The sequence below is a fragment of the Littorina saxatilis genome, linkage group LG17, assembly GCF_037325665.1.
Source record: "Littorina saxatilis isolate snail1 linkage group LG17, US_GU_Lsax_2.0, whole genome shotgun sequence".
Classification (NCBI taxonomy): Eukaryota; Metazoa; Mollusca; class Gastropoda; order Littorinimorpha; family Littorinidae; genus Littorina; species Littorina saxatilis.
Genome location: NC_090261.1, coordinates 46,458,548 through 46,480,367, shown reverse-complemented (window position 1 = coordinate 46,480,367; position 21,820 = coordinate 46,458,548). Strand labels below are relative to the sequence as shown.

At 39.0% G+C, this 21,820-nt stretch overlaps 1 protein-coding gene and 1 long non-coding RNA gene across 9 annotated transcripts in view; both read right to left on the bottom strand.

The window, feature by feature from the left end:
- LOC138953448 (echinoderm microtubule-associated protein-like 2) overlaps nt 1-21,820 on the bottom strand; it is a 116,472-nt gene that overhangs the window by 32,552 nt on the left and 62,100 nt on the right. For 4 of the 8 annotated variants that reach the window (XM_070325264.1, XM_070325263.1, XM_070325261.1 and 1 more), the window contains exons 4-5: nt 12,804-12,854; nt 7,218-7,243 (exon numbers count right to left, since the gene is read on the bottom strand). In XM_070325264.1, the coding sequence (XP_070181365.1) occupies nt 7,218-7,243; nt 12,804-12,854 (77 nt within the window). Of the gene's footprint in view, nt 1-7,217; nt 7,244-12,803; nt 12,855-16,179; nt 16,656-19,757; nt 20,000-21,820 lie in introns of those variants that run through there. The other 4 variants (XM_070325262.1, XM_070325266.1, XM_070325267.1 and 1 more) reach the window with 3 other exon arrangements.
- Nucleotides 1,661-4,826, bottom strand: LOC138953457 (uncharacterized). The gene is made up of 4 exons (XR_011451533.1): nt 4,140-4,826; nt 3,245-3,311; nt 2,794-2,954; nt 1,661-2,114 (listed from the first exon to the last, which is right to left on the bottom strand). It is a non-coding gene; the product is annotated as an uncharacterized lncRNA (long non-coding RNA).

Genomic DNA, 21,820 nt, shown 5'->3' with positions numbered 1-21,820 from the left:
GGGTAGTGATAATATTATGTTTAAAGTACACACATTTCATCAAGGGCATTGAAAACATGCACAATTAGTATGTCCACACAAATACAGGGTTCGAGTTATATCATGTAAACGGTAAAGCAATTGCAACATTAGGACTATATTAACACATGCAAAATCAGTATCATCTACACATACATGCAGGCGTATGTATCATAAGGCTGCATGTAAAAAAAAGCATGTATGTGAAGGGGAGGGGGGGGATTAATGAATGATGTAAAGAAAAGACAAGAAAAGTAAAGGCACAATTTAAAGTTCCAGGAAGAAAATAGAAGTGATTGACTAGTTGAAAAATGAAAACTAGCAAATGAACACACATAAACAGAATATAAACAAAAGTAAAGCAAAAATAATATTCCTTTCGTAGTTTTGAATCTTTTAGCAGTTTTGAAATGTGCCCTTCAGCGGAAAACAGATAAAGAAATAAAAATAACAATACAAAATCTTGTAAAGCTATTTACCAAATTAATAAAGAATCAAAGATGAATGAATTACCCAAATGCAGTATACTTATTTTGTACTGCAGGAGGTACAATTTTGGTACGTTTGCAGCACATTTAAGGTACGTACTGAAAATGTACCAAATTGGAACCGTGCTGAAACTATGCTGAAAAGATACCAAAAATATACCTCCAAGTACTGAAAACGTACTTCCCTTTTCAAAGTATCAACATGTACTGAAAATATACTGAATATGTGCTGTTAACATGCACACCATGAAAGTTTTAGGGCAAATGCTAGCATTTGTAAATAAGAAAAACTGAGAAAAGTCAAAACAATTTGCAGTGGCAATCTTCAGCTTTTAATATCCGAAAAATAACAATGCATTCACATGAATCCATGTGTATATCTATATCTATATATGCACACACACAATGCAAATTTAAAACAAATAGTGTTCAACTTTACAGAAAAATATGTATTAACTTTTACACCTGCATGCAAGCATACCACAACCATACTGCAAATGTACCACAAATATACTGCAACTGTACGGATTAATTGCTGCTTTGGAGACATACCTCACAGATACTGAAAGCATACTAATAATATACTGCCATAGAAGTTAAAGAATATACCATAAGTATACTGATTATGTACTGCTGCAGAAGTATACTAAAAGTATACTAATAATATACTTCTCTAGAGGTTTAAGAAAAATTGCCACAGAAAAAAGAATGTACTATAAGTATACTGATTATGTACTGCTGCAGAGGTATACCAAAAATGTACTAAAAGTATACCAATAATATACTTCCCCAGAGGTTTAAGAAAAATTGCCACAGAAAAAAGAATGTACCATTAGTATACTGATTATGTACTGCTGCAGAGGTATACCAAAAATGTACTAAAAGTATACCAATAATATACTTCCCCAGAGGTTTAAGAAAAATTGCCACAGAAAAAAGAATGTACCATTAGTATACTGATTATGTACTGCTGCAGAGGTATACCAAAAATGTACTAAAAGTATACCAATAATATACTTCCCCAGAGGTTTATAAAAATAGCCACAGAAAAAAGGGGGTGGGGGGGAAGGAGAGGGGGTGGGGGGAGGGAGGGAGAGGGTGGAAGGGGGTGGGGGAAGGGGGGGGGGGGGGGGGAGAAAAAAATATATGTCAGTACACAAAAAAATAACCCTCATCAAAGTTTCCATACCATAGAACATGGGTGGAGATCACATAAAGACACCACAGACAAAATATGACTAGAACTCTCATACCAATAATAGGAGAGAAACAATTTGATGTACATACAACAGAACGTGACTAGATAAACGCATGACTAGAAATCACAAACCAATTTTAGGAGAGAAACAATTTGATGTACATACAACAGAACGTGACTAGATAAAAATATACCACAGAGAAAAAAAGAAAACAGATCTAAAAGAAAATAAAGTCTGTCCATACATCCAAACAACCATAGGTCCTGGCACATGGCACAATAATATATTATATCAGGACGTAAAAGTTACTTCGAATTCTTAGCTTTACAAATGGCTGCTGACAGCTTGCTCCGCAGCACCGTCCTAATCCTCGCCGACGAGCTGCCCTCATTGCTTGCCACGGTGTAAGCTGAAATGATATATTCAGCAGGTTCAGACAAAATTATAATTCAAATTAAAGCCTGCAAGAAAAATATTAATATCCATCCAAACCTCTGTACTTGAAGTCTTTTCTTTAACTTTACCAGCAGAATACCACTTGTGCAATTAATTAATATGAATGCATCTCTGTCTGCTTCAGATCCGGGATGTTCCCCCGGACAAGATTTTTAACTTTTTAAAAGAGATCAAGATTTTTTTTATAAGATTGTAAGTACCAGAAGTGATAGTGATTAATTTTTAGAACCTTCTTTTACAGTGATAGATCTGAATTTTTTGTTTGTTTGTTTAACGCCCAGCCGTTCACGAAGGGCCATATCAGGGCGGTGCTGCTTTGACATTTAACGTGCGCCACACACAAGACAGAAGTCGCAGTATGCGAATGCTTGCAACAAAATTCACAAATGGCTAAGCAAGTCACGTGGACAACATCCGAGTCATAACGGAGTGGTACCCAGGCATCAGTACTTGGCTAGTTACGCTATGTTCATTATTGATTGTCGAGGGATAAGTGAACATTTTGGATGCTTGTCATTTTGTTGTTGAGCATAGCAGCTTTTGGCTTGGCGTAGCAATGACTGCAAAATCGGAGCATGCTACGCCAAACATTGTAGCAGTTGGCAGGTATGCAGCTATCATACCTAACATACCTTGTGTAGCATAGCTGGCCATCAGCTCCCCCTCCAGCTCGCGCTGTCTTGCCTCCAGGCTAGTCAGTAGTGACCTTGGCCTGCAGGTCCTTGACCTGCTCCCTCAGTGCAGCTGCATTCGCCTTGCAGGCTTCAGTGCAGGCCAGGTTCTGTGGTTAGAACTGAAAAAAAGAATACCAATTATGCACATGTATAAATAAAAAATGTTACTAAAGCATTAACCAAAACTGTCGGCACTTAAAAAGTGAGCAGACACATCATAATTTTGTTGGGGAATAATTAAATAAATCCATAAACAAAAAGACTGCCAACGTTCCAAAATTCAGAATCAAAATCCAAGAACGGTAGTTTGTTGTAATTTAATATATATTTGTGAATGTATTGTTTTGTCAATAACAAACGTTCCAACAAACTTACCTTTCTTGTTTTTTGATAGGGAATAATTAGTTACCTGATCTCGGCGCCTTAGCCGCTACTGTTGCACGCGGTGTTGGTGCACCATCGAGGTCATATGAAGGCTAAAACAAAAAAATCCCATAGCAACACGTGAGAACATTCAACTTTCAAGGCTTTTGAAAAAAAGACACTAGCTGCTATTAGGATCTGCTCTAAATGTCACATGCACAGAAATGATCAGGCTTCAAGCAAAGAATGAAGCAATAAACTAACTGGCAACACTCGCTGCAAATTGAGGAACATTTGTCGTGGTGACTGGCGACGCTGACTCTAGCGACGCCAACTGCATAGCTAATATAAATAAAACAAATATAGATTTGCTTATTTGCTACTCTTCACTGCGCACATGTATCCAGGGGATACTTGAAAAAAAACCAGCATAGTACTCAGTAATAGTAGTTATTATTACTTTTGTCTAATAAAGTAATACTAATAGTAAATAACTTAATATACAATTCAACATTTGATTATTTTAGTTTAACTTTGAAGAGAAACAATTAGTTAAACTTGCTAATTTTCAAATACTAAATGTATGGAACATTGGAAGGAAATAATTGGTTGGCAATATTACAAATGACGAATGCAAGCACTCTTCGTGGGTGCAAGTGAGGCTCTATAAAGTATAAAGAATGTCCTGCATGGCCAATGACTCATTACTAAAGTGCTCAAATTCAAACTCAAAGCTAAGTTCTGTTCTATTTCTAGTGGCACTGGTAACAGTAACTTCAGTAAGTGAAAGTTTGAAAAGAGTAATGAATGTGTATTTCTTTGTCTTCGTGCCATACTACCACTACCAGTCCCATTATGTCTCTCGACTCACTGGGTCAGCACAATAGCTACACTAAAAGTTAAAATACCACTGTATCAAAACAATCAACACAATTACTTACCAACGAGAGTGAAGAGGGTTTGTGAAGAGAGTGAGTCACTCATTGCGATTCGGGTGGAGGCAAAGTGGATGTTTCATGTTTCGTTTCTGAGCCAGAGGTGTCACTGTCAGCCATGGTTAGAACTCCACGTTGTCAAAGGACCGGCTGGCTTTTCGCATGGAAGTAGTTGTGCATCTCAACATTGCAACAATATTGTAGACTTTGATCCCACACTTAGATATCCAGTTCAAAAGCTTCGTTCATGATGCATTCCTGGGAAAATATCCACTCTAGACACGCACTGTTTCAGTCATGCCTCATGGCAGCTTCAAAAATGGCGGTGTACTTTTGTCTCCTTTCATTTGATTGGGCGATATTTTTAGAACTAGCCACCATGCAGACAAGAGTGAAAAGTAGGTTTTGGACCAGAAATGTTTTCAAATCACTAAGGTGTTGTTGTTTTTTTAAAGTTTTTTTTAATCACATTCTTTTGTCCAGTGGATGCAGCAACATATTTATGTTCTGCTTATTTTGAAGTTTAAACTGTGTTTTAGGTATAAAAAAAAAATATAAAAAAAATTGAACATTTTGAATAAGTTAATTTACTGTGCCGTCTTGTTAAAATAAATAATGCAGAATATTGTATACATGTGTGTTTTGGTTGGTGTATTTATTCCAGTTTGAATGGTACCTGGATGTTTGGGGAAGAAGAAGGCAAACGTCTGTATCATTAAGAATGTAGATGCAAATTGTAATGTCTTGCTTCAAGTTAACTGAAACATATGGTCAAATATATATATATATATATATGCATTTGATTTACACTATCGACGACAGCTAGAGAAAATGGCTCGATGAAAGATTGAATGGCGTAGTGTTTGTCGTACATTTTCAGTACACAAAATGTTTCTAAGTCCAACTGGCACTCGCAGTATGAAAAGTAACAAAGTCGAAGCAGTACATTTGCAGTACAGGCAAAAAATGGCTAAGTTATTTTGGTATGTTTTCAGTATACATAATATTTTCTAAGTCCAAAAGAAGCACATTTTCAGTACACAAAATGTTTTCTAAGTCATATTGAAGTACTTTTTCAGCATACAAAATATTTTCAAAGTCCAACAAAAGCACATTTTCAGTACATCAAAAAGTGGTTAAGTCTAAACGAGGTATGTTTTCAGTACAATAGAGGTATGTTTTCAGTATACCACCTAACTTGGTTCAAAACTGCAGTACATTTTCAGTGTACCTAAAATGTACTGAATTTTCTTTGCAGCACATTTGAAGTACATTTGAAGTACATTTTTGGGCAGGAGGTACAAATTCAGTACATTTTCAGCTCATGTTTGGTATACCTAATTTGTGCTGATTTCTGTGGGGGGATATATAATTAAGTTCCCTAAAAACAAAAATAGCAGTAGCAAAAGTGAAAAGGTCAGAGTATGGATTCAGTTGAGCGAAGGTCTCATGCTTAGAGCATATTGGGCACTAATGAGATTAAGAACAAGTTTAGAGAGCTCTGATTTTTTATTTAAATTTTCCCCCAGATTTCTTACTGATAAGCATAAGTAACATGTGTGTCCCCCCCCCCCCCCCCCCCCCCCCCCCCCAATGTTTCCCAGATTTATTCCTGATATTTGCAAGAAACTTTTCCGCACAATGTGTTGCTTTAATTCAGATCAGATTAACTAAAAGGACGCATATTCATCCGCTGGCGACCACTTATTTCTGTATTCTTTTCTCTGGCATCACTATTTATTATAAACAGAATGAACCAACGAGAAAAACAAATGAGAAAAAACAAACAAACAGAAAGAATGAGTGCCAGAAAGAGGTTCCCCAAAAAGACATAAAAGAGAAGTAAACCCAATTATTTTCAAATTCAAGACCAAAACGTTTAAAAAGTATCCGCATTTTGTCTTGAAGTACCAGCAGTGTCCATGCAAACTCACTTACCCTTGTCTAGAGAATAGGCATTATAGGATTAACAGATACACAAGTGACTTTGGGCATTGAACATTCACAGCAAATTTAGGAACCATTACCAATACACAAGTTACTGAGTGCAATAGACGATGTTCGGAAATAACTGTCGGGTTTGTATGGGCTGTGAAAGAGTAATTAATATTTTTGCTTTTATAAAAGGCAAACTATCCCACGTGCCATTATAGGCCAGTCACCAGTAAGGGATGTGTCTGAAACACATGGACAAGGAGCATGTGTGGAAAGTTTGCCTCAATAAAAGCTAGAGTAATTCACTCTTTCACAACCCATACAAACCTGACAGAGTTATTTTCCAGAGTGCGTCTATTGCAATGCTATGGTAACATACAGCACATGCATACATTTGCATACCAATAACCATGAACACATGCCTGCTTATGGTTTTTCAAATAGGTTATATGTATGTTAACTGACAGGACATTTAAAAAATGAAAATCAATGAACTGACATGAAACATTTTTTGTTCTTGACAAAAATGACAATTTTTCCCTCGATGAATTCTTTGGAGAATGTAAAAACCAATGCCGCCAAAGTGTTTACAAGCGTATAAGTTTTTGCCATGTCTATCCCCTACTTCTCTTGCATAGCTTACACGTTTGTAAAAGTATGTACGTATCTTTAACATATATTTAAATATTACACAATCATGTTGAAAGAGCCAAAATACTTGTACATGTAACTGAATCGACTTATTTAACAGAATGTCATGTTTCCCCCTGTCTCATTCTCCCCTGTTTCTCATAACAAAACAGGCAGACAGACATACTGTAAGGCCAAATAAAAATAAATGTTATTTTAGGGTAACGTGACCAAAAAAGATAGGTAGGTCGGCTTTTTTTTTCTTTCTTTTTATTTCTTCTTAAATTTAGTCGATTATAAAGAAGGTTACTTCCTTTATTCTCGGTATGGTTCGCAAAATGTGTCAAGTTTTTTTTTATATATGAAAAAAAAGTGTCAGGGTTGGCAGGAAAAAATAGGGTCGGTCGAGTTACCCCAAACCAACATATATTTTTATTTGGCCTAATACACAGGGAAGGTGCAAGCATTCAATATTGCATAGAAAGACAATGGACAGACAGACAGATTTGAATCAATTACCTGGACTCCATACTGGTTCCTTGGAACTGAAACAAGGAAATAGAAACATTATTAGTAAGTCATACATAAAAACAAATGAGAATGCTTATGCTATCTTTTAATGTCTGTCTGCTTTGAGCAGTGAAAGAGAGAGAGAGAGAGAGAGAGAGAGAGAGAGAGAGAGAGAGAGAGAGAGAGAGAGAGAGAGAGAGAGAGAGAGAGAGAGAGAGAGTAGCACAGAGAGAGAGTAGATGTAAGTGTGTACGTGTGTGTGCATGCATGCATGTATGTGTTGATGTGTGTGTGTGTGTGTGTGTGCATGTGTGTCGGCGTGTGTACTTGTTACATGTATGACAGTATGTTTGGGGAGAGGGTTGGGATGCAGCAGTGATGGGTGTGCACAAGCTTCAAACCTTAAAATTGTCAGATGGTGTGTGAGTGTGTGGGGGGGGGGGGGGGGAGGGGGTGGGGGGCAAATAGACAGATAAGCCAAGGGAAACAACAGCAGCTTGCTCTAAATGGAATAAAATCTTGTTTGCAGGCGACTTTAATTGACAAAGTGCTTTCAGATCAGGAAATGAATTCACTGAGTGTACAAATTGCTTTTGGGTTCTAGTTCAGAAACTCATTGGTGTGTAAATTTCCCCGGATGTTATTTATTGAACATAATTTCATCCCGTTGAAAACACGAGAGCATGCATGACCAAACCCGACCAAAACTTAAATAACAGTACTTGCATCAATGGCTGGACCAACAGACAGTTCTGAATTGCTAACAAAACTGTCAACTGAACTGCACTTTCTTTAATAAACCGGAAGGCTTTACACTGAATTGACAAAAACATTTTCAACCAAACCGTGCTTGGATCATTCGCTGGATTGTCAATCATTGAAATGCAAACAAAACTTAGGGACTGCAAATGAATCATTCACTACATTACCTAACACTGAATCGCAAATAAAATGTCTAATACAAGTACACCTAAAGCTGACTTTGTGTCAAACTCAACTTCAATCATTCCTTCTGACCATAAATCTCCACTAAACTTGTACAGAAAATTAACCTCTCATTTCCTCATCCACTCATGCACTAACATTAAAGCTACACTCCTTCTCATGTGCACAATCAAGTTCACCACCACAGATACCGGCGTGGACACAGGGTAAAGATCCTCCTCAAACTTAAAACAATGAAGCCAAATATCAACAGCCTGGCTGCTTCATGCGCAGAGTGGGAATGTTTTGTTGAATTAAGTCATAAATGACACCTGTGTCAATTTGTTAAACTGATTCAGCCAAAACATTCCCGTTGTGCACAGAAAGCAGCCAGACTGTTGAATGCTGGTATGTGTCAAAGTGAGAGGATAACTCTTCCTCCCTGTGAAAGCCTGGACACATCTGAGGCAGTAATCATGATCTTGTATGCTGAAAGGGCAGTTATAAGGAAATATTTGTATATATTCCTTTATAGATCATTTGATTAAATGTATTATTCAACCATACTTAGCTGCTGAACATACCAACACATCAATTGAATTACACAGTCACATTTACAGTGTACCGTTTCATTCATTCAGCTGGCACAGTTACAAAGAGGGGGGTCCTGATTTGGCCTATATGGTCCGCTGGACCCAAAAAGCAACAACTAACAAACTAACTAGTTACAAAGAGTTCTTGTTAGCTGTTGTTAAATAACCATCATGGAACGCTGAAGAAGATGTTACTGTTGTTTATTGTTGTTGTAAATATTCTGAGCGTATTTTTGAATACAACTAATGATACATGTGTATAGAAATATATATCTGATGAAGAGATTTAAATACATTGTAATTATATACATTAATTATACAGAGCCTTAAAGAGCATAGAAACGCTAAGATATTATTTCTACAGGCAAACTAGTGTAACATGATTGTGTGAAATAAGAAATTGTTGAAAGTTTAATGGTAGCTCAAACTGCTCAAGAATTACTTTAATAATTTAGGCCATAATTAATCACTTCTGTTTCAGTTTGTCACATCATATCAAATTGGATTGGTTATTACACTGGGTACATTGGTTTCAAACGTCACTCTTTCAAACTGGCAAATGTTACTGTCAAGTTATACAGTTCACCTTCAAAAGGGTCAACTCACTCCAAACTGTTAACAAGAAGAGCAAACGCTCGATCGAGTCACTTTCGCAGTTCTGAATATTATATGAGGCATCAGATGGACAGGAAGAAATTGCTATTCACAACACAATACAGATGTAAATAATTTGATGTAAAGAATAATCCTATAAAGTTTGAATCAAATCCGATGAATAGTTTCAGAGATATGATATTTCAATTTTTTTCCTTCAAGACATACCTGTGACCTTGAAAAAGGTCAAAGGTCACCAAAGCAGACGTCAAAGTGTAGAGGTCACTGGGAGTCACGTTCACATAAAATTTGAGCCCGGTCACTTTTATAGTTTCCGAGAAAAGCCCAACGTTAAGTTGTGTGTTGCCGAACAGAAAAGGCTAGTTATCTCCCTTGTTTTTCTGATAACGTTCGTAAAAGGCTACAGATGTAAATACTTTGATGTAAAGAATAATCCTACAAAGTTTCAATCACATCCGATGAACTTTGTCAAAGATATAAAATGTCTAATTTTTCCTTTGACGCTGACCTGTGACCTTGAAAAAGGTCAAAGGTCAACGAAACCATCGTTAAAGTGTAGAGGTCATTGGAGGTCACGACTAAACAAAATATGAGCCCGATCGCTTTGATAGTTTCCGAGAAAAGTCCAACGTTAAGGTGGTGTCTACGGCCGGCCGGCCGGCCGGCCGGCCGGACAGACTAACACTGACCGATTACATAGTCACATTTTCTCAAGTGACTCAAAAATCATTGTGATAATCAACCCAAATGACCAACATTTAATGACACCAAAACACCCCATGAAAACAGAAAAAAAGAACCATTCTAGATATGGACCCTGGCATACAGCCCGCACTTTATCATTACCAAGAATCAAACCTTTCCAAGTGAATTATCGAGAAGAAATGTTTACATGTTTATTAAAGTGTCCAGGGTAAAATAATACTGAAGTTAAACAAGAACAAGTCGTGTAAGGCAAAATTACTACATTTAGTCAAGCTGTGGAACTCACAGAATGAAACTGAACGTAGTCTGCCACTAGTGCAAAAGGCAGTGAAAGTGACGAGCCTGTTTGGCGCGGTAGCGGTTGCGCTGTGCTTCATAGCACGCTTTACTGTACCTCTCTTCGTTTTAACTTTCTGAGCGTGTTTTTAATCCAAACATATCATATCTATATGTTTTTGGAATCAGGAACCGACAAGGAATAAGATGAAAGTGTTTTTAAATTGATTTCGGAAATTTAATTTTGATCATAATTTTTATATTTTTAATTTTCAGAGCTTGTTTTTAATCCAAATATAACATATTTATATGTTTTTGGAATCAGGAAATGATGAAGAATAAGATGAACGTAAATTTGGATCGTTTTATAATTCTTTAAAACTTTTTTTTTACAATTTTCAGATTTTTAATGACCAAAGTCATTAATGAATTTTTAAGCCACCAAGTTGAAATGCAATACCGAAGTCCGGCCTTCGTCGAAGATTGCTTGGCCAAAATTTCAATCAATTTGATTGAAAATTGAGGGTGTGACAGTGCCGCCTCAACTTTTACAAAAAGCCGGATATGACGTCATCAAAGACATTTATCGAAAAAAAGAAAAAAAACGTCCGGGGATATCATTCCCAGGAACTCTCATGTAAAATGTCATAAAGATCGGTCCAGTAGTTTAGTCTGAATCGCTCTACACACACACACGCACAGACAGACAGACTGCAGACACACACACATACACCACGACCCTCGTCTCGATTCCCCCTCTATGTTAAAACATTTAGTCAAAACTTGACAAAATGTAAAAAGAGAAGATAAAGCATAAACTTTTTTCTTTTTCTTCTACAATATTTGTAACTTCCTTTTTACTCTACCCACTGTTCTAGACTAATTTGGCATTAACATGAAAAGGATTAGCCTTAGCTTTGATCTATTCAAAATTACTTGCCTAGATAATGGTATAACACAAATCACATTTTACAACGGAACCTCCCTTTCTTTTTTGTTTTGTTTGTTTGTTCGTTCATGGGCTGAAACTCCCACGGCTTTAACGTGTATGACCGTTTTTACCCCGCCATTTAGGCAGCCATACGCCGCTTTCGGAGGAAGCATGCTGGGTATTTTCGTGTTTCTATAACCCACCGAACTCTGACATGGATTACAGGATCTTTTTCGTTGCGCACTTGGTCTTGTGCTTGCGTGTACACACGGGGGTGTTCGGACACCGAGGAGAGTCTGCACACAAAGTTGACTCTGAGAAATAAATCTCTCGCCGAACATGGGGACGAACTCACGCTGACAGCGGCCAACTGGATACAAATCCAGCGCGCTGCCGACTGAGCTACATCCCCACCCCTTAAGACCTGTCAAATTTTGACGAGTGTCTCCATTTTAACACCTTGCTTTTTCAGATTGTCTGTTCATAACCTCTGTTACAAAATGCTAACACACATTGAGACGGGCGCTGTGGTGGGGTGGTAAGACGACTCGGCCTCTTAATCGGAAGGTCGAGGGTTCGAATCCCGGCCGCGGCCGCCTGGTACATGGTGGGTTAAGTGTGGAGATTTTTCCGATCTCCCAGGTCAACTTATGTGCAGACCTGCTAGTGGCTTATCCCCCTTCGTGTGTACACGCAAGCACAAGACTAAGTGCGCACGGAAAAGATCCTGTAATCCATGTCAGAGTTCGGTGGGTTATAGAAACACGAAAATACAGTATCCAGCATCAGCTTCCTCCGAAAACGGCGTATGGCTGCCTAAATGGCGGGGTAAAAACGGTCATACACGTAAAATTCCACTCGTGCAAAAACACGAGTGTATGTGGGAGTCTAAGCCCATGAACGAAGAAGAAGAAGAAGAAGAATAAGAAGAATAATCTCTGTAAATATACTTAAGAGTCTCCCCTCTTGACTTGATTTGTTCATATTTTTTTTTAGGTCTTTAAAGGGGGGATTCCACTGCAGTATAATTTTGTTGCAGCAATAATCTCTAAGAACATATGAATTATCTGTACTATGCTGGAGAGGTATTAGTTTTTCTTTTTCCTATTCAATGATCGATTGTTCAAAAATCTGATCCCAAACATTTACTGAGTGAAACCTCAAAATCGAGAAAGTTTATCGTAACAGTTTTAATAAATAAAAAAATAAAAAGCAAGTGGAAATCATTAAACAAACTCAAACTAAAAAGAAAAAAAAGTAAACTCAAACACAAAACAGTAAAAAATCTACCCTTGTTTACCAGCTACAAAAAATAATAATAAAAAAAGAAAATGACTGAACTACAATTAAAAACGGAAAACAATTTTACTCTCATGAACAGTAACAAAGAAGCCACTCGCCAACACTTCATAAAATAAAAGCCATATATCAGTCAGCCTTAACAAAATTCAATCAAAAGCAAACATCAGTGGCTTTTTCAAAGGGGCAGGTATACACCTTGGCATAGACAGTGCCAGAATTCACACTATAGAAAGTTCTGATAGCATTTACCCTCTGATGCTTGGAAACCTAGCCAACAGGTTTCCGTGGGATATGCTACGTCTAAGATGCGTTTGGAAGGGAAAGACAACAACAACAATAATTATTGTAAAAAATCATTTAAATATAAAAAAATGAAACAAATTAAAATTGCTGACTGAAAATGATATAGTCAAATACCTGATGATTCGATCATCAAAATGAACACATTGATATATAATTGAAGATATAAACACACAAAAAAGATATATATTATAGTATGTTCACAGTTGAAAGATAAGTGTGCCTGATAGGTGCCAAATACATTACCAACTCATTTTTCAATTTAATTGTAAATTTGGAAGAAGTGTCAAAGCAAACTTTGCTTTATATATCACAAGTAAAATGAAAACCGGAATACACTGTGCACATATTCATATCTTGATGCTTAGAAGTACAAATGCATTGCTGTTAAATGAAAACTGCACAATGTATTGCCATTTAAGAACGAATGTACAATCTGGCACTGAAATCAGGAAAACTGATCCACAATAAGTGATGCATAATGTAACATAACTCAAAGCAAGGAAGGGTATGAATCAGGTTATCACAGAGTGCAAGAACAGCAAGAAAATCAAAATGCAGTTCTCCTCTCCTCTCTGCTCCATGATGAAGCTGGAAGAAATTAGTAATTTAATTCAGAGCGTGCTGTTCACATTCAAATTAGTACATGAAACTTGGACAGTGCCGTTTTCATTTGTTCACATTCATTGTATGATGATAGCTAGTACAGTGGGTGATGCAGGGGCATGCTAATCTGACGAAAAAGCAGTCAGTCGTGAAACACTAATAAATAATTCATGCAGAATGCACATATGACAAGCAAGTACTATCAGGGTGCTTTTGGGTTCAAGATTGTGGAAACTTCTAACTCTACTAATTTAGGGGGAAACCTCTCCTGTGATGTATGACTGGAGAATATGCATGTACTCTCATACTGAGCACCTGCAATTTCAGGAAATACCTGCCCTTTTTATGTAGACATCGGCAAATCTCCAGAAGTTTCTTCGGGGTGGGGGTGGGGGGGGGGGGGGGGGGGGAGGGCGTGGGCATCACATTTTTGCTGAACAAAATGGTCTCTGCAGACTGGACATACCATATATGCAATCAATCTGTTGTCCAAAGTACAGGCATAAAACACTCTACGCTCAAACCCAAGCAGACCTCCAGCCGGCTCATCATGAATAGCTAAAATCAACTCTGGGCTAACAGTGTGGTATTATGCATGAGAAGTGCGATGACATTTTGGGCTAATTGATTACAGTCCCACGTTTCAAGCTTCTGCTATGTATTATTTAAAAGGTTGTACAATCACATATATATATCCATTTTCCTCGGGTAAATGTTAGCAACAACAAGCACCAAAGAAGAGTTATCATTGTTATTCACAATTGTGTGTTTGTGTGTGTGTGTTAATGTATACAGCCGCACTCGCCTAAACGAAACACGCTTAAGCAAAAAACTCGGATATCAGAAACTAAAACCAATTCCCCGCCAAACCTGTAAGACTTTTTCTAATTCTAATTCGGATAAGCCAAACTCTGTCAAAAAATAGCTAACTCAAACACAGACATCTCAAACGTGATTTTGACAGATAAGCCAAACTCTAAACACTGTCGGAGAGACTTTTTTTCTTTTTTTTTGTTGTTGAAAAACACGTCAGGAAGATAAAACGTATTTCGTCACGGCTATAATTATCCTACGGAAACGAACACGTCACCTGTTTTTGAGTATGCGGGGAAACTGATGATGTGTAGAAGGAACAGATCTTTGTAAAGAGCAAATCTACCTGAGGAATGTATGTGCTCATTTTGAGCGAGTGGTGAAGATCAAACCACAATAAACATGCAGCGAAACAAAACATTTGCCCACAATCTATGTTTACTGAGATTGATCTTAATTTATGACCACAGCCCGGGTAGCTCAGATGGTAGAGCACTGGACTTGTGATCGGAAGGTCGCAGGTTCGAATTCGGGCCGGGACGGACACGGGTCAACTTTATGTGCAGACCCAGAGACGGAAGCCATGTCCCACCCCCGTGTCATCACAATGGCACGTAAAAGACCTTGGTCATTCTGCCATAAGTGCAGGTGGCTGAATACACCTAAACACGCAGACACCTGGGTAGCGCGACTCCGTTGCTGCTAGCTTTCCACTGGGAGGAAGCGACCCGAATTTCCCAGCGATGGGACAATAAAGTAATGAAAATGAAATGAAATGAAATGAAATTGTCTAATATTGCTTCTTTTCTTTCTTTAATGGAGCGGGTTTCATTAAACATTACATTCAGGGGCGGATCAGTTGCTTTGAATCGAAAGTGAATGTGATGGGCGCGAAGCGCCCGAATTTGCTAGGGGGGTCCGGGGGCATGCCCCCCCGGAAAAAAATTTTGCCCAAAGAAGCAAAATGGTGCCATCTGGTGCCATTTGAACTTAGAAATGGTCATAGAATCAGCATAGAAATTTTTTTTTCTTCTTTTTTTCTTTCGGGGGGGGGGGGGGGGGGGGGGCACGTGCCCCCTGTGCCCCCCCCCCCTCGTCCGCCCCTGACATTTATTATGATTTACTTGAAATCCTTTTAACAAAAGCGAGGTTGCTTGTGGAATCTTTGGTTTTGTTTCTGAGATGTGTCACTGTTTTCACCATTTATTTTTACAGTTGGCTTTGAGGTACATGTAGTAATAAAGCCCCACTGAAGAAAGCACTTGTAACTTGTCACTGTTTTGATCTTATTCATTTAAACACACAACCACGCGCAGATAGAGAGAGAGAGAGAGAGAGAGAGAGAGAGAGAGAGAGAGAGAGAGAGAGAGAGAGAGAGAGAGAGAGAGAGAGAGAGAGAGAGAGAGAGAGAGAGAGAGAGAGAGAGAGAGCAAAACACTGACTAACTGTCAAAATCATAAAGAGCATATTTATAACATATCGTCTGTGCTTTTTTTGGTATGATTTTGTTTCGGTGACATGTGTTTCAAGTGAGGTCCTCAGGCTACACAGTGACTCATAGGCTACATGCAGACGCACATGTGTACATGGAAGATGTACTCATCGTTTCCTTCACATACACCGCTACCATTAGCATTACACGGAACTCACGCCATCTCTTTATTAAGTTTAAACACCAAACCAACACACACGATGTACTCGTTTAAAAGCGATACATGTACACACCGCCCGGGCTGAATATAGAGCTTTGGACGTGTCTCAGCCTACACCAGACAGATCGAGCTGATAATGATACTTTGATAGCAAACGCGGAAGCAAGCATGCAGAACGCGCGCAGAGGGAAAATAAATGAAAACTCGGCTCCAGCCCAAAACTTTCTTGCAAAAGTGCACTATATATATGTTACCGTGACATGTTGAGGCTCCAACAAAGACTGGCGACTCAGCAAGAGAAGAGACAAGACTTCCAGATTGTGCAGACTTGTGTATCACTCAGCAAATGTTCACTGGACACTCATTATCACCGGATGAAGACGCGCTCGGAATGTGTCGCATTTAAAACAACACACAGCGGAAGAGTCAGAAAAAGGCGGGGACACCGGCCGAACTGAAAGCATAGGCGCCCGAAATTGTGCGTTGATATGGCTTTCCAATCTTCTACACGCAGACGGAGACATGCAATTTCCAGGTATAAAAAATACATTTCAAAACGAAATTGGTTTTTCATGTGCGATAAACTGACGTGGTTTTCTCCCTCTGAATAGCTTGACCTTTAGAATTTGGCACTTAAAACTTGAAAATAACCATCCGGGTGCTCCCGTCAACTACATCCAGTGTCGGATACAGAGGGGTTTACACTATAACACAAGATTCTTGCGCCTGTAGTTGTTAGCTCATCGCATCAACGAGCGTAGCAAAGAAAGCAGCAGCGGATTTTTCTTTTTCTTTTTCTCTTCTTTGCCCAAAACCAGGGACCTATATTTAAGGCCGAAGTCTCTAGATACAGGCTGGAAATGACATTAGGCCATGGCAGTAGTGCAGACTCTCGAATACGGCAAGAGTTAGTAGGGCTATGATAGGGGGGGTGAGGAGGAGGAGGCCGGGGTGCGCATGCGCGTGCGTGCGTACGTGTGTTTGTGTGTGTGTGTGTGTGAGAGAGAGAAAGAGAGAGAGAGAGAGAGAGAGAGACAGACAGACAGGTAGAACAAGTACAAGAGTACAAATACTTGGGCTGCATCATCAGTTCAGATCTCTCGTGGTCAAAACACATAGCCAAGGTAGTTAGCAAGTGCAATTCAAGACTGTACTTTCTGAGGAAACTCAAGCAGTTCAAGGTCTGCCCTGAAATACTGGCAATGTTCTACAGAGCCAGCATTGAAAGTGTTTTGACCTTCAACCTCATGGTATGGTACTATGGGGCTACTGTAGAGGACAAGAGCCATCTGGCAAGAGTGATCAGACAGGCAGAAAAGGTGGTTGGGGTTCAGTTCCCAAGCTTGGATGAACTGGTGCATAAGAGAACAGCCACAAAAGCACGAAAGGTCGTTGAAGATGAATCGCACCCCCTGCATGATCAGTTTGCACTCATGCCATCTAGGCGTAGATACAGAGCTGCAAAGTGTAGAACCTCTCGCATGCGGAAGTCGTTTATTCCATCCGCCATCTCAGTTCTCAATGATACCACTTAGTGCATGCATGTGAAACTGAAAAATGTACAATGGAGTTTTCCTCAGAGCTAGCTAGGAATGCATTGTACTCTAATGTTGTCATGTTATTGCTGTGTTTTTTATCTTCATGTTTTAAAATTATCTCCACAACTTATAAAGTATACTTTTACACTAGAATTATGTTTAAACAAATCAAGTATGTATGTTTAATATTATTCTTATGAAGTTTTTTTACAACTATTTAGAATAGAACAGTTTGTTTTGAATGTCAATCACTGGGAGCAGTCAGAAGAGTAAGAATTCTGTTTTGTTCTCACTATCATTTGCTTATGAAGATCATGATGTTGTTCCATTGCTTAGTCAGTCCTAGAAATAATGTCCTAGACTGTTATCAGTATTTTTGCCCTCTTTCATTACGATGCTATGGTATTTCTGTGGGTCTCCACATGTGTTTGTTTATAAGGCGGAAGTGACCTCCCCTTGTACACAATAGGCCCTCAGATGAAGCCTACGGACAGACTAGAATAGAACATGCACATAACACAGAAGGTCTGCACAGCACACTCACACACAGCAATACAGCACACCGTCTTGTACCTCCTTCTGCCCTGCCGAAGTCGGGGTATCCTTTTTAATCCACCGAACATTAATATCCACAGCCATGTGTGTCTCCTGCCTCCGAACACACACGCCACAGAGCTCGACTCGATGTGCGCAGTTTCGTATAAAAATTATTTTCCAAATTTCCCCACTGTGTTTTATAAAATAATCATATTATGAAAGCACATACATTCTTATCTTAGTTATTATGTATTCATTGTTAGCAAACATCGGCATTATTCATGTTTTACTTTAAACGCAATCATTGTTATTTATAGATCACAGGCACTTGATGTAAGTAGGTCACACACGTGTAAATGTTGTGCCCAGTCCTTGTTTTTGTTTCTGTTATTATTTTAGTTAGCAGGTCTAGTTGAGCACGTATTAAGTATCATGTACCCACTACTAGTCATTGTGCATTTTAGTTAATGGACTGATGATGTCATTTGTATGGAGTCGACGCACGTGCGAGGATATGTATGTGTGGGAGGGGGGGGGGGGGGGGCGCGGGAGATGGAAGCTTGCTGTATGTTATGTAATGTATATATTGTGTGTGATACGTGGAAATGTGATACTATTTATTTGCATGTATGATACAGGTACAAATGTGATAATTGTAGGCTTATACTAGTGATTACTGTGTGTGATACATGAAATGTGATATGAATGCTGTTTTTATATGTTATACTCTTATTTTCTCCCAAGCGCAAGACAAATTCTTCTATGAAAATTGAAGCCAATAAAATTTGAGTTGAGTTGAGTTGAGAGTTGAGTTGAGTTGAGTTGAGTTGAGACTGAAAGACAAACGCAGACAGAGATGGATTGGAAGAGAAGTACCCTAGCCCGATTAAGTTCCAACAAAGCTCTTAGAATTGTGCATGTCACAGTTTGAGTGAAACAGCTGTGTGTAGTCCTCAAGGGTATATAATCAGTTGAGTGTCAGACAAAGTATATTCTGTCCGGGCTTGAGAGAGCGACTCAGACTCAGAACTTTATTACAAAAGGATAAAGGTTTTAGGCCAAGCCTATTCTTCCAACCTGTCCTTTATACAACACATAAAGACAGACGCACATTAAAAATATAAATTCAATCATATAAAATACAGAAATACATTGTATGGAATGCAACACAATGTGCATTTAAGGAATTACATAAGGAGAACTCAAAAATTACAAAATTACATTGACATAGTTATACCTTTTATTTGGGAATAAAGTTGCTCCGATAAGCTACACATCCGTTAACACTAGTACAAAATGTTTAACAAAATAACAATCGAACAAGACATATAATTCACGAATGATGTGTGAACGTGACTGTCTCTTAAACATTTTCACTGAAGTTGCATTTCTTATCTGTTGGGGGAAGGAGTTCCAGAGAAACGCTGGAGAAGGCTAAGCTCGATTTGTAGAGGTCTATGCGAGGTATAGGAGGGATGATTTTTTGGGACCCATATCTTTTTGTGGCATGTTTGAAATGTGATTGCAAATATTTAGGACAGTCGTCATTTAGAATTTTATACATGAACACAGCCAGAGAGAGAGAGAGAGAGAGAGAGAGAGAGAGAGAGAGAGAGAGAGAGAGAGAGAGAGAGAGAGAGAGAGAGAGAGAGAGAGAGACACACACACACAGAGAAAGAGAGAGAGAGAGAGAGAGAGAGAGAGAGAGAGAGAGAGAGAGAGAGAGAGAGAGAGACAGACAGGCAGCAAAGGCCTACCTCTTCTTTTTGGGAGCACTAAAACTCATCCTGTTTTGTTTTTGTTTTTGCAGAAAACTGAACACCGACGCAGGAATATCACACCAACGTGACTCAGAAATATGCAGAATCAAGGCAGAAATGCAGCAGCAACGCAGTAATTTCACACAAACACAGGAAAAATAACACCAACTTGACGCTGAAATGTAGCACCGACCCAGTAATATAACACCCAAGTAAAAAAAATGTTGCACAACCAGCCACCAGCACGGCAAGTCAGTCAAGACTGAATAATTTTTCCTTTCCCTCTGTCTCCACGCAGCACTGCTTGCAACAAACACCACGACACACCACACAAGGGCAAATTTATCCCTAAATTCTCGTCAGTCTTGCGCGGCCTTGGTTTTGTCCGTTGACTGACTTTTTTCACAAACGCCAGCGCGTGCACACACACACACACACACACAGTTTGACTGGGGAGCAGGAAACGTTATTGAAATGTAACACTGGACACGACAAAAGTTCACTTTTTCACAAAAGCACTTATTCAGCAAAATATTATTCAATGTAGCAAACAACAAAGCTAGTCTTTGCACTGACACCGACACAACCCTGAATGTTTTTCTGCTTCCCGCAGCAAAGCCTGAATCCCATACAAGAAGCAGCCAGAGAGGCTATTCAAAATGCGACACTGGACACGACACAATTGCACGATTTTCAAAAGCACTGAGTCATCAAAATATTATTTGATAATTATGCTAAACAGCTACGTTTTACGTGAGCAGAACGATACTGAATTCCTGACAGCAAAGTTAGTCTTTAGCACATAAACCGGACACAACCCTGCACGGTCTTTCCTACAAAGCTTCAGACGAAATCCAGTGCAAGTCGAATCACTACCGCGCAGAAGCAGCGTGTTGAGGACACCAAGAATAGCTGCTTCCCCGCTGGACTGTACTGTAGGCCTACGTAGTGCCAGGAAAAGTGGGGATAGCATTAGCATCTCATCTCGCCGGGTCCACTGGACTAAGAAGTCGCAGGTCCACCGATGCAGCTAAGCGGAGACTACTCAGTGTCTGTGTCGTCTTTCCCGCTTACACGATTATTTTCACTACCACAGATCTTTCCAGGCTTATATGTTACAGTAAATTTGCGAAACTAGGAAACTTGCGAAATCCCTAAACATTTCAGTAAATTTGTGAATTTCCTGTTTCACTCAGGGATTTCACAAATGTCCTAACAATTCTAGGAAATTTGCGAATTTCCTGAAATAAGCATGCCATTTTTTCACAAATTTACTGAACAGTAAAAAACGTTTCAGTAAATTTGCAAAATTCTTTATTTTTACGTTGTGATTTTGATAGATTTACTGCTAGAAGATTAAAAAAAAAAAAAGTTGATTTGAGCATGATTTGAACCGGACATCTTCAATTTTTGGGTCCGACACACTACCAACCCGCCACACCAGCCAAATGAAAGAAAGTGAAAAAAAATCATGAGAAGTTTGTGGTGTTGGGATCACGAAAACTACCCAGTGACTTTGCAGTGCAGTCCGCGTTTGGTTCATTTTGCTAATAGGCAACCCAACATTCTTGCTCTGGCTGTTTATCTGCCAGCCTGTCTTTCTTTCTCTGTCTGCCTTTCTGTTTGTCTGTCTCTCTATCTCTATCTCTATCTCACTGTCGCTCTTTTTATCTGCCTGTCTGTCTGCTAGCCTGGTTGGCTGGGTGGCTTTCTGTCTGTGTCTCTGTCATATCTCGACGGGCCATGATCAAAGAAACACAAAGGAAATAATTATGCAAACATTAGTACAAAATCGCTCGAGCTTTTCAAGTCACTATGCGAGGAGTGTCAGAAAAAAGATAAAGAGACCCATGACAAAAGGTGTAGTTGTTCGATTTCGTCCAATCATCAGCAAGGAATTTGCATCTCGAGGATAAGTTGATCTTGTTGACATGCAGTCCATGCCAAGCAACGGTTACAAATGGATCATGGTGTATCAAGACCATCTCACCAAGTTCTGCGTCCTCCGGCCTATTAGGAGCAAACGCGCTGTAGAGGTTGCAGCCCAGCTGCTTGACATC